Below are 18178 nucleotides of genomic sequence, written 5' to 3'. Positions count from 1 at the left end.
GGCATGGTAGCACATGCCTGTAATTCCAGTTACTCAGAAGGCTGAGGCGGAAGGATCGCCGGAGCCCAGCAGGTCGAGGCTGCGGTGGCCGGGAGCAGCCACTGCACTCCAGTCTGGGCGACAGAGTGAGACTCCAACTCAAAAAATAAAAAATAAAATAAACAGCAAACAAGTTACTCCCTGACTTAATAAGGGGATAAAACTGAAAATTCCTAATTTACTGAAACTTAAACAGCCTTTTCTAAAAAGTCAGCACACAGCTGCGTGTGAGAGAAAAAGGAACTCCCGTGTGGAAACTGGACCTGGCATCAGCATATTCTAAGCACAGCAAAAAACGCATTCCCTGAAGTAGCAGACGCCAAAGCAAACGAAGGCCGTGGCCGTGACTGCAAGCAGCATGAATGAGGCGCCCCTGCCATGAGGAGGCCCATGGAGGCCCTTGTAACTCTGCTGTCAGCCGGTGCCGCCGTCACACACAGGCCCAGCCCGCAAAAGCGCACTCGGTCGGGCCAGTCGTGTCGCAGAGCTGGGGTGTTGGTGGCTGGTGCAGGAAGGTGCCTATCACCCACAGACACGCCCAAACTCGAGCTACAGAGAGGCAGCCTGCCCCGGCACCCCATGCCTCTCCGCAGGCATGCTGCTCCCAGACAGGGACCCGCGGGCTGCGGCCCAGACGGCGGGTGACACTCACAAGTGGTCCCGCACACAGCCTTCTCCTTGCCCTCCAGCAGGTCCCACAGGTGCATGGAGGCGTGCTCGTACTGCTCGCTCAGCCTGAGGGCGACAGAGAAGCCGCATGTCAGTGGCCTCGAAGGGGTACCCGCGGACGCCCACAAGCCCCCAGACAAAAGCCACGCTACCGCAAACTCATGTCCCGCTCCGGGTCCACCAGCTTGTAGAAGTCATCCAGCAGGGACAGTTCCTCCTCACACAAGATGGGCACCCCGCTCGGGCCCTGCCTCAGGTCGCCGCGCACCTCCTCGTCCCCCAGCTTATCCAGGACGTACTGCAGCTCCAGGACAGTCTTCAAACGCTTCTGCTCAGCCTCTTCTCTCATGAGCTGCTCCCGACGTGCCGTCTTCTTGATTGTCTTCTGGATCTGCCAAAGAATACCAGACACCAAAATGAGCTGTGCAGAGCTCAGTTCAATCCACTTCAGATCCAGTGTCAGCAGGACAGTCTCACCCAGCAAGCTCCATGTGCCTCAATGCACAAAGGAATGGCTCCGGATTTACAAATGTAGTTGAAGCATCACTTGGTTTAAACAGTTAGAAATTCAGAGCTACTGATGAAACAATGTATTTGAAATTTGCTACAAAATCATCTGGAGGACAAGGGGGTACAAGGAACTGGAGGCGGTTGACTGAGACAGAACTGCTCAAGAGGCAGTAACTCAAATTCTGCTGGGTGCGGGTACCAAGAGAGCGGTTCACTAGGCTGGCCCGGTGGCCTGTAGTCCCAGCACTCTAGGAGGCCTAGGCGGGAGGACTGCCTGAGCCCAGGGCAACAGAGTAAGACCAAGTCTCTACAGAAAATTTTAAAAATTAGCCAGGCATAGTGGCAGACGCCTATAGTCCCAGCTACTCAGTAGGTTGAGATGGGAGGATCGCCTGAGCCCTGGAGGTAGAGGTTGGGGTAAGCCATGATGGCACCACTGCACTCCAGCCTGGATGACAAGGAGAAACCTTGACTCAAAAAAAATAATACGATAAAAAAGTGGTCCTTCATATCTTTTATTTTTGTATATATGCTTGTAACTTTCCATGAGTCTAAAAATTTGAAATTTCCAAAATGTAGCAACTATAGAGAAACTGCCCATAATAAAGAGTATCAAAATTAGAACCAAAGGCCTGGACAAATTAAAAAAGAAATCCAGCTGGGATGGGTGGCTCACGTCTATAATCCCAGTACTTTGGGAGGCCAAGGTGAGAGGACTGCCAGAGTCTATGGGTTTGAGACCAGCCTGGGCAACTTGGCGAGACTTAGTCTCTACAACAAATCAAAAAATTAGCTGGGCATGGTGGCACATGCCTGTAGTTCCAGCTACTTGGAAGGCTGAGGCAGAAGGATCGACCGCCTGAGCCCAGCAGGTCGAGGCTGCAGTGGCCGTGAGAGTGCCAACGCATTCCAGCCTAGGCAACAGAATGAGACTCCAACTCAAAAAAGAAGAAACTTAACCACAGCAGCATAAAGACCCTACCTGCCTGTAAGTCCTTGGTGGAGCAGTGATGCAGGTCTAGCTCGGAGTAACTGACAGTACTGATTCATGGGAGATGCCACACTCACCAGTGCCCCCAGCCAGACCCCAGACAATTCACTGTCTTAGAGAGGCATTCCTACACACTTAAACCACGACGATGGTAGACCTGGCTTTCTTTCCTTTCCTGAGTCAGGATCTCAGTCTTTCATCCCGGCTGGAGTGCAATGGTATGATTATGGCTCACTGCAGCCTCAACCTCCTTGGCTCAAGCAATCCTTCCATCTCAGCCTCCTGAGTAGCTGGGACTACAGGGGCATACCACCAAGGCTAGCTACCTCTTTTGATTTTTTTTCTTGTAGAGATGAGGTCTCGCTATGATGCTCATGCTGGTCTCAAACTCCTGGGCTCAAGCAATGCCTCTGGCCTTGGCCTCCCAGAGTTGCTGGGATTACAGGCTGAGCCATCGCACCCAGCCTGTTTCTCTAAGTAAGATGACACTGACAGAGAAAGAAAAAGTGGCAGCACAAGACAGATCAAGGTAAATATGAGTGTATCTTTCCCATATTATTTTTCCTTCTCTGGAAAGGCTGAAGAGAGAAGGCATTAGCCACACCCCATTCTAAAATTTCTCTCTTCCTTTCTTGTATCTAGCACCAGCTTGGGGCCACAGAGAGGTCAGTCTACCCAAGAGCCAGGGCAATGTCTTCCTTCCCACTGTGTCACCTCCCGGAACGCACGAGGATGAACTGAGGCAAGAAGGCACGTGAGGCCTACGCTGACAGCAGAAGGCAGGAGCCTGAGCTAAACGATGTGGCCACCGCATGGCCAATCTACTAGGGCCGCAGAGCAGGCAGCAGATGGTGCAAGCAAAGCCAGCACGAGCCAAGCGCTGAGAATCCTCCGAGCAGGGCGCCCAAGAAGCTCCCGAGGAGGTGACATTCAAGAACACGAATGAACCTGGCAATCTGGAGTCATGGCAAAGGGCAGGTCTCCAAATGTGGCTGGAGGCAAAAGGCAAGGAAGAGAGGCCGGATGGAAAGTGAAAGCAAAAGAAACAAGGTCAGAGGAAAGCTCCTCCAGGTGCAACAAGACCAGAAGTCGAGCAAGGGCAGGGTGGAGCCGGGCAGAAGGAGCTAGAACCAGAGAAGCTCAGGAATCATGGAAGTCATGGAGGACCAGAGCTACACACACACACACACACACACACGACGCCAAGGAAGTTAAAGTTCAGAGAAAGTCCTGAGGATACCAATGTGACAAAACAGACATAAAAAGGACACAGGTATTTTCATTTAAAGAGACAGAAGCAACCAGGCATGTTGGCTCACGTGTATAATCTCAGCACTTTGGGAGGTGGAGGCAAGAGGATTGCCTGAGTACAAGGGTTCAAAACCAGCCTGGGCAACTTGGCAAGACCCATCTGTACAAGAAATAAAAAAAATAAATAACCCAGGTATGGTGACACTTGTCTGTAATCCAAGCATTTTGGGAGGCAGAGGCGAGAGGATTGCCTGAGTTCACGGGTTCAAGACTAGCCTGGGCAACTTGGTGAGATCTCACTTCTACAATGAATCAAAAAATTAGCCAGGTGTGGTGGTGCATACCTGTGGATGCAGCTACTTGAAAGGCTGAGGTAGAAGGATCACCTAAGCCCAGTAAGTCGAGGTTGCGGTGGCCATGAGCACGCCACTGTACTCCAGCCCAGGTAAAAGTGTGAGACTCCGACCCAAAAATTTAAAAATTTTTTTTAAGTGACAGAACCCTCAGAAGCAGGAGTGGTACTACCCTGTGTGGCAATCCTGCTTCTACTGCCCATGTTGTAAAGAAAGAAACTGGAGGACAGATGCAGTGGCTCAGGCCTGTCATCCCAGCACTTTGGGAAGCCAAGGCAGAAGGAGTGCTTGCGCTCAGGAGTTCAAGAGCAGCCTGGACAACAGGCGAGACCTTGTCTCTATAAAAGAGAAGAAATTTTTTTGAGTTGGAGTCTCACTCAGTTGCCCAGACTGGAGTGCAGTGGCCGCTCCCGGCCACCGCAGCCTCGACCTGCTGGGCTCCGGCGATCCTTCCGCCTCAGCCTTCCAAGTAGCTGGAACTACAGGCGCGTGCTACCACGCCCGGCTAACTTTTTGATTTATTGTAGAGACGAGGTCTCGCCAAGTTGCCCAGGTGGGTCTCGAACCCACGGGCTCAGGCAATCCACTCACCTCAGCCTCCCAAAGGCGCGGGATTACAGGCTGAGCCACCGAGCCCAGGTGAGAAGAAATTTTTAAAAATCAGCCAGGCATCACAGTATAGCAGTCCCCGCTATTCAGGAGGCTGCGGCCAAAGGATCGCCTATACCCAAGAGGTGGAGGCTGCAGTGAGCCATGACGACACCACTACACACCAGCCTGGGGGATGGAGTGAGACCCCAACTCCCAAAAGAAAGAAACTGGGCTGGGACTATCAAGCCAAGTGGAATAAATCCCTAGCTGGGTGCTACAGCTTGCATGTATCCCCACAAATCCAAGTGTTGAAAACTTAACCTCCCAGTGCACAATTGCTGGGAGGCAGGGCTTCCTGGGTCCCCTCCCCTCCGGAATGGACTCATGTCACTATGCCTGCAGGGGTGGCTTGCTCTGCCTGGCCCTTAAGGCTTCCACCACAGGAGGACAAGAGAAGGCCGGAGGCCAGTGCCCTGATCCAGGGCTCCTCAGCCTACAGTTGGCAATAAGTAAATCTCTGTTCTTTATAAACCAGTCTCAAGTGCTCTGTGAGAACAGCACTAAGATGACGAAGGCACTGGGTGTAACTCAGTTTCTTTTCTGTTTTCAGGCAAATTATCAACATTTTCCTTAATCCTAAGTGCTTGAAAAATATTAATTATGCACCAAATACTGTTCTAAGCACAGTGAGCAAGGAGAATTATCACCATTTTACAGAGTGGAAAACTGAGGCTCTACTGACCGTCCCTCTCCCCCTCAACCTCCTTCTACCCTGTTGGTTCCGTTTCTCTGGAAAACCTTGACTAACACAGGAACACAGAAATCCAGTAACTCATCCCAGTCAGCTACCAAGTAAAAGCGGCAGAATTAGGGTTCAAAGCAGACAGTTAGCTTCTAGAATCAGATCTCCTAATCCTTGTCTTTCATCATACAGTAAACCGTTGCTTCACTTCACCAAATCAGAGGCAGCCTTATACAGCCGTGAACTGCTCAACAACAGAGACATGAGAAACACACCGCGAGACAACGCTGTCCCAGTGTGGCCATTAGGATGTGCCCCTACAAGGCTGGACAGCGCGGCCCACCACACACCAAGGCGCTGTGGTGCAGCCCACAGCTCCCAGGCTACAAATGGTGCAGCCCACACCTATGCTGAGTACTGCAGGCGGCTCAAACACAGTGATGCGTATCTTTGTATCCAAACATAGAAGAGGTAGAGTAAAAACACGGCCCTGTATCCTCAGGAGACAACCGCTGTGCCCATGGCCCGCAGCTGAGCAAACACGGCCGCGCAGGGCAAGGCTGCAGTTCAGAACGACTAATCTTCTCCAAATACACCGAAACTTACTCAGAAGCTTCCATGTTCTGATTTAAACAAATTATTTGACTCTTGACTGTATGTTGTTTCTGTCCTATTACCAAAAGCTCCTATCACAGCAAAAGCTATCTGGGAAAACTCCACCCATTCCGCTGCACCAAGAGTTGACACGAGCAATGTAGCCTCAGTCGGCCACACCCCACAGGATCCCACGCAGAGCAGGACTGCCATTAGAGAGACAGGCCTCTCAATTTTCTGACAGTTCATGAAATTGTGGACGGTCTTAAGCACAAAGGAAGATATGGAAAACAAATGCTGACCATGCTGCCATGTGTTTACCCAGCTCATGCTTTAAAGCAATGAGAAGATCTTTAGGGTAGTTACTATTATCTCAAACTCAGTCCTGTTTTTATTCTTTATTTTTAGAGACAGGATCTCACTATGTTGCCCAGGCTGAAACATGGTGACTATTCACAGATGTGATCATATGCACTGCAGCCATGAACTCCTGACCTCAGCCTCCCTAGTAGCTGGGACCACAGGTGCAGGTCACAGTTTCTGGCTTCAACCTCAGTTCATTTGAAAGACATTACGTGTTACATGAAACTTGATGGAACTGGAAAACATCTGAGATATAACTGGATCTAATTGTCTCACTTTGCAGAGAACCTATCAACAGTAATGGAAGGACTAAAACGCGAAGAAACAAAATTATCCACTAACCCTATTTTTATTACTCATAAACATACATGTTATCTTTTACTTACGTCTTGACTTAATGCCATGAAGCTCCTCTGTAACTCCTTTGCAAACTCCAAGTTATTTGTGACTTCCTGGTACTTAGACACGGCATCCTAAAATGGTAGAAGAAACCCAGCATCACTGAAAACACAAAGAACCACAAAGTTTATTTTCTTATTTAAAGCAGTGAGTATAAAATCTTAAAAATGTAACATCTTTACCAGCTGATCTTGGTTAAGCCTTTCCCCTTTGTTCATTCGTTCCTGGTAATCATCAAGCTTACCCTACATTAAAAAAAAGAAAAAAAAAGAATTATATTCCACATGGAAGGTATATACCAGCATAAGCATGTAAAACAACAAAACCCACACACCCCTCAAAGCTTGTTTCAAATTGTGCCTTAAATATATTCTAAGTTAGGCTTATTGGGGGTATAATTTAGCCCTCTTAAGTATACAGCTTGATCCAACTTTTAAAAATGTGGACAGTCTCGTGAATCAGGATTCAGAACACGTGCACACCCTCAAAGTCCCCAGTCCCTTGACCTCCACCCTTTGGCCACTGACAACTACTCACCAGATCCATCCTTAAAGTTTTAGCTTTAGCAGAGTGTCACATAAATGCAACATACCGTATATAGTCTTTTGTGTCTGGCTTCTGCCACTAAGCAAAACACTTTTGTGGTTCATTCATGACTTAAATGTATCTTTCCTTTTTACTGTTGAGTAGTATTCCACTGTATAAATGTATACCACAGTTTGCTTATCTGTTCAGCTGCAGAACATATCTGGGTTGCTTCCAGACTTTCGTGATTATGACTAGATAGATCTGCTCTATCAGAGGACAGGTCTTGGTTTTTGTTTTAATTGTAGAGACGAGGTCTCGCCAAGTTGCCCAGTATGGTCTCGAACCCGCAGGCTCAGGCAATCCACTTGCCTCGAACTCCCAAAGCGCTGGGATTACAGGCTGAGCTGCTGAGCCCAGTCAGAGAACAAGTTTTGATGTGGAAATAAGTCTTCATTTTTCTTGGGTAGGGAAATTTTGCCTTAAGTACACTTTTAGAGCCACTGCTAAATATCAAATTCTGTATTGTAAACCCTGACACAACACCGCTTGCCCTTTAGAAGACTCAGAACTGAGTGTCAGATGGGCCGGGCATTTGGGTCCTACCATAGGGGTAAGGACTACAATTTGGTTAAGATCCTACTCATACCCAAGTGAGCATATCAGACATACATACATACTTCTTTACTTAAGTCAGAGTGTCATTGTATCACCCAGGCTGGTGTTTATTTGTTCATTTGGTCATTCATTCATTTAGCTATTTATTGAATTAGAGTCTCACTCTGTCATCCAGGTTGGACAGCAATGGTGTGATCACGGCTCCATACCCTCCAACTCCCGGGCTCAGGCAATCCTTCTGTCACAGCCTTCTAAGTAGCTGGGACTACAGGCACACACCACCAAGCCTAGCTCCTTTGTGTGTAGAGGGGAGGTGGGTAGGTGGGTGGAGAGGAAGTCTATGTTGCCCAGGCTGTCTTGAACTCCTGGCTCAAGCAAGACTCCTGCTGGGATTACAGACGTGAGCCACCGCACCTGGCCCAGACAAAGTGTAAAATTTTGGTCCCTACCTCTCTCTCCACCTCCTCAAAAATTCACGTGGATAAGGTCCAAAGAAAGGATATTCTAATAATTAATAGAGTCAAAGATTGCTATTATTGTATGGGTTTTAAAGGATCAGGAATAAGTAGAAATCCACATTATGGGGAAAATATTTAAGATTACATACACACACACACACACACACACACACACACACACACACACAGAGAGAGAGAGAGAGACAGACACACACACACATCCTTACACCCTCAACAATGATAAAATCAACTAGGAAACCAAGTCAAAGTAAAGTTCTAATAAGGGCATTTTGAGGCACAGAAACAAGTTTAAAAGCAATGGTAATAAGGTTTTTAGGTCAAATGATCCATTTTCTTTGTACCGGAAACATGTCAATTTGCTTAGCCATTCTACACTAAATTGAAAAGCCTATCACAATTCCTTAGTTACAACAGAGGTAAATAAAGCCAAAACAATCAACAAAACACTAAAGGACAATAAAAGTCGACAATTTTATTCTTAGATGTACTATTTCACACAATCCAAACAGGCACAGAACTTAAGTCTACTGACTGAAAACAAAGTTTTCTGCACTGATCAGGCGGGTCCCACCCCAGGTGCAAAAGATGTTCCCAACTATCTCAGAACTCTATAAGGATCAACAGACCTTCTCTTCTCAAAGAAGGTAGCCCATTTTTTCTTTTGAGAAACAAAAACACTTGCAGTGGCTCACGCCTGTAATTCCAGCACTCTGGGAGATGGAAAAGACAGGATTACCTGAGTCCGGGGGTTCGAAACCAGCCTGGGCAACTTGGCAAGACCTCATCTCTAAAACAGATCACAAAATTATCTGGGCATGGTGATGCACACCTGTGGTTCCAGTTACTTGGAAGGCTGAGATGGAAGGACTGCCTGAACCCAGCAGGATAAGGCCATGGTAGCCATGAGCGTGCCACTGCACTCTAGCCTGGGCAATAGAGTGAGACGCCTACTTAAAAAAATAAACAAAAACACAAAGACTTACTTTTAATTCATGACTTAGTATATTCTAAAACAAAGCATTATAATCAGAACTCCACTTTTTAAAAATCTGCAGACAACAGCTGAGCATGGTGGCTCACACCTGTATTTCCAGCACTTTGGGAGGCCGAGGTAAGAGGACTGCCTGAGTTCAAGGGTTCAAGACCAGCCTGAGCAACATGACAAGACCTTGTCTCTACAATAAATCAAAAAAAAATTAGCCGAGCGTGGTGGCATATGCCTGTGGTTCCAGCTCCTTGGAACACTGAGGCTGAAGGATGACCAGAGCCCAGCAGATCGAGGCTGCGGTGGCCATGAGTGTGCCACTGCACTCCTGCCTGGGTGACAGAGACTCCGACTCAAAAAAGTCTACAGACAACAGAAAATATGCAGATAGACGGGCCTGTAGCCCATGCTGAAGCAATGACTTGGTGCCAGGCAAAGAACTCCTTGAGCATGTATGCTTGGCATTGCCATCACCCCCATCTTCCTGTGGTACCATGCATTTTTCAAGAAAATTGTGGCTAAACCTAGAAGTTAATACCCAGGAAGTGTACTGTCCCCCATGGGACAGTTTATACACCCAACCAAAATGGAGGTGAAACCGAATTCCTAAAAAATACTGTATACATGGAAATAAGTATGTGAAGGTAACAAAAAAGGTGAAAGTGGCACCTGAGTGGTAAAATGAAATGTTTTCCTTTTGCTTCTTTTATGTACTTAAATGCTGTACGATGAACATATAGTTTGCATAACAAAACCAGCTAGAAGCCGGGCTCCGTGGCTCAGCCTGTAATACTGCGTCTTTCTTTGGGAGGCTGAGGTGAATGGACTGCCTGAGCCTGCGGGTTCGAGACCCGCCTGGGCAACTTGGCAAGACCCATCTCTACAATAAATCAAAATGAGCCGGGTGTGGTAGCGCGCACCTGTAGTTCCTCTACTCAGAAGGCTGAGGCGGAAGGATCGCCGGAGCCCAGCAGGTAGAGGCTGCAGTGGCCCGGAGCAGCCACTGCACTCCAGTCGGGGCAACAGAGTGAGACTCCAACTCCAAAACAAACAAACAAACAAAACAAACAAAAAAAAAAACCCAACTAGAACTGCATGCTGTGTAAGCAGTGCCAAGAAGGGCAATTCCAGGACCCTGGCAGAAGTCGCTGGCCGGTGGCGATCCTTGAGAGTGAGCCCACAGGCTCCTTCAGCAGGACAGGTACCCGCAGTGGAAAACCTCCCCTTGTCCCCACAGTGACAGATTTAACACCCGTCAGCCCCAGCACTACGGCAAACTGCATTTCTCAAAGATGGCTGGCTACAAAGTCTGCGGCCCCACAAACGACTCCACAGTGTGGCCTGGAGCACCCCCATCAGGACCAAGTCCCCATTGCCTGCCTCAGTACCTGAGGGAGCTCTCAGCCAAGAGCGTGAAGATGCAGTGTGACCTCCTCGGCGGGCGCACCTCCACCCTGTCTGCTGATGCCTAGACACGTGTGCTTCAGCCCTGAGTCAGCCCCGGTGCACAGCCCCTGGGTCGCAACGCCGCAAGGAAGCCGTGCCGAGTTGGTCTCGCCAAAGAGCTCCACCGGCATCCAGTGCTCACACCACCTCAGCCCCAGCGACAGACATGCACGAACGGGTCTCTGTCTTCCCACCCAAGGACCCAGGAGTCACAGCAACCCCAACCCTGCAGCGCATCCTGTTTGAATCCTTGCAGGCAGAACCTGTGCTTTAGCCAGGAGTCTGGGACTCATCTATCACCCAGCGGTAACCGGAGCAAGATTTGAGGAAAATTGGAAGCAAGGAGAACAGCCACTGCGAAGCCAGCCTCTCGCCCAGCAGCCGTGAGCGCACGTCCCGTCCGCAGTGAGGGTATGCAAGGGACTCTGCGTGGCCACACAGAGGCCATGCGCTTTACTAAGCTCAGCCCCCTACTCACTTTGATGTTGTTATCGCTGACATGTTCCAGGTTTTCCAGACCACAGCGATGTAGAGGCAGAGACCGCCACTAATGCCCAAGACGTGAGCAGACAATGGCAAGGACACAAGTGTCTAAGGCTCAGGCAGACAAACTCAGAAATCTGGAACAAGGCGAGTCTCAACAGCTCAAGCCTGTAATCCCAGCACTCTGGGAGACTGAGGCAAGAGGACTGCTGGAGCCCAGGAGCTCAAGACTAACCTGGACAACACGGCAAGAACCCATCTCTACAAAACAAAACTTTTTTACATTAACAAGATTTTCAAAGAGCAGATCATAGTTCCTTGGACACAGCTTCTTATATCCAGTGGGTTTATTATCTAACCCAAACATGCAGGAAGTCAAATGTTCAGAAGCTACAGGTCTTCCATAAAAGTTTTCTAATGCTAATAATTTCTAAAAAGGCCTCCCCCTAGCCTAACACGCATTCTCCTCTGGCTGTGAACCCTTTCTGAACTGCCATCATAAATACCCTATGTCCTGTCCTCGCCCAAGCCTCAAGCAAGCGGGACCCCGAGTCCGGTCCCAGTTCCTGAGAAAGGCACACACCTCAGGAAACCATGGGGCTTACTAATCAACTGCAGAATGACAATGGACCTCGGACCTTTCGCGGGACTAGCTTTCCCCTTTACCATCTCACACAGGCTCTTCCGGCCACCCCGTGCACAGGACTCACGGCTGTGGGATCCAGGCCGGAAGGGCCTCCGTTCCCTGTTCTGTGCAATCAGGTTCCCAGACAGCAGAGACCCCGTGCTGGCCTAGGTCGGTGATTCTCCAAGTGTGGGCCCCAAGCCAGCAATAGAAGCAACAGCTGGAAACCTGTCAGAAATGCAGTCTCAGGCCCAGCAATCTGCATTTACAAAGCCTCTGGGGTACTCCGATGCATGCTTGTTTGAGACGCACTCGGCTAGGCCACCTGCCTGTAACTGCCCTGTAACAGCAAGCCCACAGAACCTGGAAATAAGAAATATTCTGAATCAAGCAGATGATATAACTTGTAACTTCAGAAACCATTACGTCAGCCTCGATCTACTTAAAGGTTCAGTTTCAAACAACTCAACGAACCTGCAGGGGCTGGGTTTCTGGACCAGCTCAGAAGACGATTTAGCTCAGTAACGACTGCACAAGGCAAGACCCATTTAGCATCTGAACACTTCAGGGTTTCTCCCTCCCCTCACAAGCAGCACTTTCGTCACATCCTGCACTGTGAGCCGAAGCCCCAGGAGTGAGAGCACCTACCTGATGATCCAACTTGGGTGAATGTCAGCATTTGGACTAGCAACAGAAAGCCTCGAAGGACAACCAGTTGGTCGAATTTCCTCCTTTTCAAAATGAAAGCAGCTCGCCACAGCTCACGACCCCGGCTCCCTCCCCAGTGGCCTTCCGCACACCCCCTACCCTGTCACTCCCTACCCTGTCACTCACCGAGCTTTCTGAGCCGACTCCTCAGAGCCAGATGTGCCAGCACACGTGGCGTCATTCCACTGTTCCTCCCTACTCCCATGGCTTCCGCTCAGCACCAGTGGAAAACCTGTCCTGTGGGCTTCAGCAGACAGTGCAGACCAAGGCGATGCACCAAGACTGACCCACCACGACAGCAGCCAACACAGCTGCAGAGCCAGAAGGAAGCAAGGGCTCCAGACGGACGTGGCCTGGTCCTCCCTGGGCCCGATCAATGCTGACACAGCAGCGCCAAGACCAACTCATCACCTCTCTGGTCACTTTTCTGGAGAATGAGGCCCGTTTCCTGTTGTGAAAGTGCACCTGCCCCCGAAGCCCATCCATTCCACCTGCCTACTCATCAACTCTGCCCATCTGGAGAAAGAAAAGAAAACCTTCCAGGGAAAAGTCCATTGCAAGAAAAAACACCACACAGTCAAGCAAAACACTGCTCTGTACAGAAAGCGTTTCCGCCTCCCTCCAGCGGATTAATCCATTTCAACATGGTTTTGGGGATGACGCCACAAGCCTTTCTATGCCACGACCTGGCTCACAGTCACTGGGACACTGAGCCCTGCAGCTGCGCGGCTAAGCGTTTTCCTCCCTCAGGAGCCTGGCCTCCAAGGGGCCCAGCCCAGTCTCTTCTACTCGCACTGTGCTCCCGGCAAAGTGCTCCCAGCAGAGCCTTGGGAAGGAAGAGCCCAGGCCAGCAGCTCAACCCCACCAGGCTTCCCTCTTGCTCCTCTCCCCATGCCTCACGCCAGCCTCTCCCCGGAAAAGGAGCCCACACCGCCAAACGTCCAGGGGCTGGCAAAGAAGTCAGGGGAGCTGGGCTCGGTGGCTCAGCCTGTAATCCCGCGCCTTTGGGAGGCTGAGGTGAGTGGATTGCTTGAGCCCGCGGGTTCGAGACCCACCTGGGCAGCGAGACCTCATCTCTACAATAAATCAAAAAAATTAACCGGGCGTGGTAGCGCATGCCTGTAATTCCAGCTACTCGGAAGGCTGAGGCGGAAGGATCGCCGGAGCCCGGCAGGTAGAGGCTGCGGTGGCCGGCAGCGGCCACTGCACTCCAGTCTGGGCGACAGAGTGAGACTCCAACTCAAAAAAAAAAAAAAAAAAAAAAAAGAAGTCAGGGGAAGGGTGTCACACAGCCGTCGGCCGCCCCCCACTGTTGGAAAGGCATCCCACAAGTCCCCCGGTCTACAGCATCCCACACACGTAGACGGACAACTGTGCATCTGGGCTTGCCTAAGCAGGAAGAAAAACTTCTGGCTTTACGCTTTAAAGTTGCTTTCAGCGGGCCACGGTGGCTCACACCTGTAACCCCAGCACTTTGGGTGGCTGAGGCAGGAGGATCACTTGAGCCCAGGAGTTTGAGACCAGCCTGGGTGACACAGCAAGACCCTGTCCCTACTTAAACAAAAAAAGGTCACTAAATTACAATGATGTGGACGTCCCCATGAGACCGGGTGGGGGGGCGAACCTCACCTTCCTGTTACCCTCAGGGCCCCATTACCTGGCCAAGCTGCAGGCACACATTTTAACTGTAAGACATCAATAACAATTTAACAATAAAGAAGTGAAAAGCTTTTTCTTTTGCATTCAGCTTTTTAAAGTAAAAAAACTCTAATTAAAATTAAGGCTTTGGACCAGGCACAGTGGCTCCACCTATAATCCCAGCACTTTGGGAGGCAGAGGTGAGAAGACTGCCTCAGCCCACAGGTTTGAGACTAACCTGGGTAACATGGCGAGACCTCACCTCTACAGTAAAAAAAAAAAAAAAAAATGAGCTGGGCTTGGTGGTGCACGCCCGTAGTTCCAGCTATTTGGAAGGCCGAAGCAAAAGGATTCCCTGAGCCCAGCAAGCCGAGGCTGTGGTGGCTGTGAGTGTGCCCCTGCGCTCCAGCCTGGGTGACAGAGTGAGACTTCCACTCAAAAAAAAAAGTTCCTCATCTGTAAAATGAATTTGACTAAATTCTAAGGTGATTTTAAGCTCTAAAAAAACCTCTTAGATTTTATAACTGTATGTCATAAGATTATAACTGTGACAAAGTTGCTGCAAGTTTAACCTTTTAAACTTATAGATGAAACAGCAGTAGACCAGTAGTCATCCAGCCCTGCCATAAACTAAGAGACTAATCACTTAAAATTAGTCAATCACATGCTTCATCTGCAAGCCGTACAACACGTGTCCCCCTTACAACACCTGCCACGTGGGAAGGATCAAGAGTAAAGTGACTTGGCCAGGTGATATCAAGCTGTTCCCATCATGGCAACTTAGGCTCCATCTCACCCCAGCAAAAGGAACCCACCATGTGGAGTGGGGAACTCAGGGCATTCTCGGTTTAAATACTTCCCCATGTTTCACAAACACACAGGCAGGCAGAGGGAAACGGTGAGCACGACAGCTTTTTGGAGCAAGGTGAATGCAGATACAGACCCGGGCCCTGCTCCAGAGAGAAGCGCCCTCGCCACCAATGGGGACATTCACCCACTGAGCTCCTCCACTCAAGGAAGTGTCAGTAACAGCCTCAAGAAAAGAGTTCACTTACACCATGGTCAAGGCTTGTATTTCACTCAACACGGAAGTTCTGTGCAACTGAAAATTCCAAGTAGAGGCACAGTGGAATGCTCTAGAAAGAAATGCTGCCCTCACAGACAACATCCCTTTTTGGAATATTAACTGCAAAGACAGGAAGTGCAGAATCTTTAGGGAGGAGAATAAAAACACCACACTGCTGGGGGGGGATTTTGGTGGCAAGCTAGTTAAAAAGCTGTTGGACTGTTTTACACTTGAAGCCAGTGAACACTGATTAATCTTTCACCTGCCAGAGTCACTAGAGTCTAAACCCATTCTACTCACAAAGAATGTGAAAGTTTAAATATGATCTATATAAAACATCCTTTATTTTAAATATGATCTATCCTTTATTCGACATCAAAACTGATTACATCTAACAATGCCAAATGAGCTCTCTCTCCAGAAAAAATCAGGACTTGGTTTCAAACTGTCTCACACAGTCCAGGGCCCAGTTCTGGGTGAAGAAAGCGATGCAGGTGGCCGGCACAGTGGCTCACACCTGCAATCCCAGCACTTTGAGAGGCCGAGGTGAGAGGATTGCCTGAGCCCATGGGTTTGAGACTAGCCTGGGCAATGTGGCAAGACCTCATCTCTACAATAAATGATAATTTAAAAAATTAGCCGGGCAAGGTGGTGCGTGTCTGTAGTTCCAGCTCCTTGGAAGGCTGAGGTGGAAGGACTGCCTGAGTCCAGCAGGTCAAGGCTGCAGTGGCCAGGAGCGTGCCACTGTCCTCAGCCTGGGAGAGTGAGACTCCAACTCAAAAAAAACAAAGAAAGAAAACAAGGCAGGTAATCACTGACTCAGTGTCACCTGTAGACAAAAGACTCTAAATGGAGTTTTATACTTGATTCTCTTGATCATAACTGTATTTCTTCTCTTTGCTAAACATTCATGCAGTTGCTTTTTTTTTTGTTTTTTAGTTTTGCTTCTTGAGTCAAGGTCTCATACTGTTACCCTGGCTGAGTGGAGTGACACAGTCATGGCTCACCACAGCCTCAACCTCCTGGGCTGCTCAGGCAATCCTCCTGCCTCAGTCTCCCAAGTAGCTGGGGTCACAGGCAACCACCACCACACCCAGCAAATATTTTCATATTTTTGTAGAGACAGGGTCTCACTATGTTGCCCAGGCTGGCCTCGAACTCCTGGGCTCAAGCTAGCTTCCTGGCCTTGGCCTCCCAAAGTGCTGGGAGTGAGCCACGACGAAGACAACATTCACGAAGTCTTTATAAACCCAAGTTTCAAAAGCCACTGAGCTAGGCATGGTGGCTCATGCCTGTAATCCCAGCACTCTGGGAGGCAGAGGCGAGAGGATGCCTGAACCCAGGGGTTCAAGATCAGTCCAAGTAACTTGGCAATAAATTACAAAATTATAGCCGGGCGTGGTGGCATGCACCTATGGCTCCAGCTACTTGAAAGGCTGAGTCGGAAGGATCGCTCGAGACTAGCAGATTGAGGCTGCGGTGGGTCATAAGTGTGCCATTGCACTCCAGCCTGGGCAGGTGACAGTGAGACTCCAACTAAAAAAAAAAAAAAAAAAAGGCCACGGAGCCGTCTGGCTGGGTTCCCCCGTGGAAGGTACCTTCTCTCAAGCCATGTTCACTAAGGGCTCCAATTATTAGAAAATGAACAACCTAAAATGAAATACAACAGAATTACTTCGATTCTCTCTCAATTTAAGTCATGCTACATTCTATAAGTAACTTTTGTCAGGATACTTGATTTTAAAAGAACCCACAGGAAGAAGCATTTTGATCCAGAGGTTCCCATGAGAACAGTCCAAAACTGAAATACAGCTCAAATACGAGTTCCTAAATAGATTGAAGAAAACAGCAAGGCAGTTGTGCTCCCAAAGAGGAAATCAAAACTGATTTGTAAAGTAAATCCTGCTTCAAGTACATCTAAAATGCTCACCCACATTCAAGAGCAAACCAGCTAAGCCCTCTCATGCAGTAAATCATCTGGATATAAAAAGAATTTAAACTAAAAACCAGATGTGCTTAAGTTAAGGGAAAACCCTAATGCCCCAAGTTTCTCAAAAAGCAAAAGACACAACTTCAACAGCAATTCAGGCACAACGCCAGCACAACCTCACAAGCAGGTAGCGGCGACTGGCAACTGGCAAAGCCTCCCCCAGCTGTAACTTGACCTCTTCCGGCTACCTAGCAGGGAAAACAGAGGCAGAAACACATGATGCCAACTACCCCGGCTGCTTTGTACAGTCCGTTAAATCTCCATCACGGACAAGGCCGCCTTTCAGCATTTGCCGAGTGGGAATTGTGACAGTGCTTTCTTTTCCGCAACTACCGGGAGGAAGGCCACGGCGCAGACACTGAGCGCCCGGCCGTGGTGCACAGGCTGGATCCAATTCTCTCCGGATGCAGCTGAACCCTGGACCCCAAGGCCACCTCCCCACTCAACGAACGGCTGTCAGTCAGCACCGGGCTTGATACTGGCCCCTCTGAAGAGCCACTTTTCGCTCACTAACGTAAACGTCTACACTTAAAATACGGCGGCACGAATATTTACGTTCTGACTGCCAACCTAGAAGAAAAGCGATTCCTTAGAAACCCTGAAATCAGAAGTCAGGCATCAGCCAGGCGGCCAGGCTTGCTCACGGCATCGAGAAGACTTTAAAAGACACCCAGGTTCGTCTCAAGTTCAAAGCGGCAGCAAAAGCACACCCTCCCGGCAGCCGCAGAGGACCCTGGCCCGGGCGGCTCCGTCCAGCCTGCACTCGAACGCAGGTGCTCCACACCTGAGACACGCAGCTACTCGCTGAGCAGAGAAACCTACTGTTCCGGTGGCTCGCCACAAGACGCATCTGTCTCTCGAACAAAGGATGAGCAAGAAGCTGGAAACCCCGAGACTGGCGCGTCCCGCAGTGCCCAGTAAACGAAGTGTCCACGAAACGGAGTGAAGACGAGACAGAGTACCAGGCCCAGCCGGGTGCCTGAATCCCCCGCACGCAGCATCAGTCCGCAACTCGGGCCCAAAAGCCACCCGGTCTCCTCCCGCCCGTCTCCGACCGCCGCGACGCCAGCCAGGAGCCACCCAGAGCAGCCCCGGGCGGCGGCCGCACCCGCG

General features: G+C 49.6%; 1 protein-coding gene across 1 annotated transcript in view; it reads right to left on the bottom strand.

Annotated features, from left to right (window-relative positions):
- CAPRIN1 (cell cycle associated protein 1) overlaps nt 1-17951 on the bottom strand; it is a 36554-nt gene extending 18603 nt beyond the window's left edge. The window contains exons 1-5 of the mRNA XM_008063800.1: nt 17888-17951; nt 6685-6747; nt 6490-6576; nt 861-1099; nt 692-774 (exon numbers count right to left, since the gene is read on the bottom strand). Coding sequence (XP_008061991.1) covers nt 692-774; nt 861-1099; nt 6490-6576; nt 6685-6720 — 445 coding nt within the window. The 5' untranslated portion in view covers nt 6721-6747; nt 17888-17951. The remainder of the gene's footprint in view (nt 1-691; nt 775-860; nt 1100-6489; nt 6577-6684; nt 6748-17887) is intronic.
- Between the last annotated feature and the right edge of the window lie 227 nt (nt 17952-18178).

Source organism: Carlito syrichta, unplaced genomic scaffold, assembly GCF_000164805.1.
Source record: "Carlito syrichta isolate Samal-C Ts95f unplaced genomic scaffold, Tarsius_syrichta-2.0.1 Scaffold99398, whole genome shotgun sequence".
In the NCBI taxonomy this organism is placed as follows: Eukaryota; Metazoa; Chordata; class Mammalia; order Primates; family Tarsiidae; genus Carlito; species Carlito syrichta.
The sequence above is the reverse complement of the archived record's forward strand: the minus strand, read 5'-3'. Positions and strand labels throughout refer to the sequence as shown.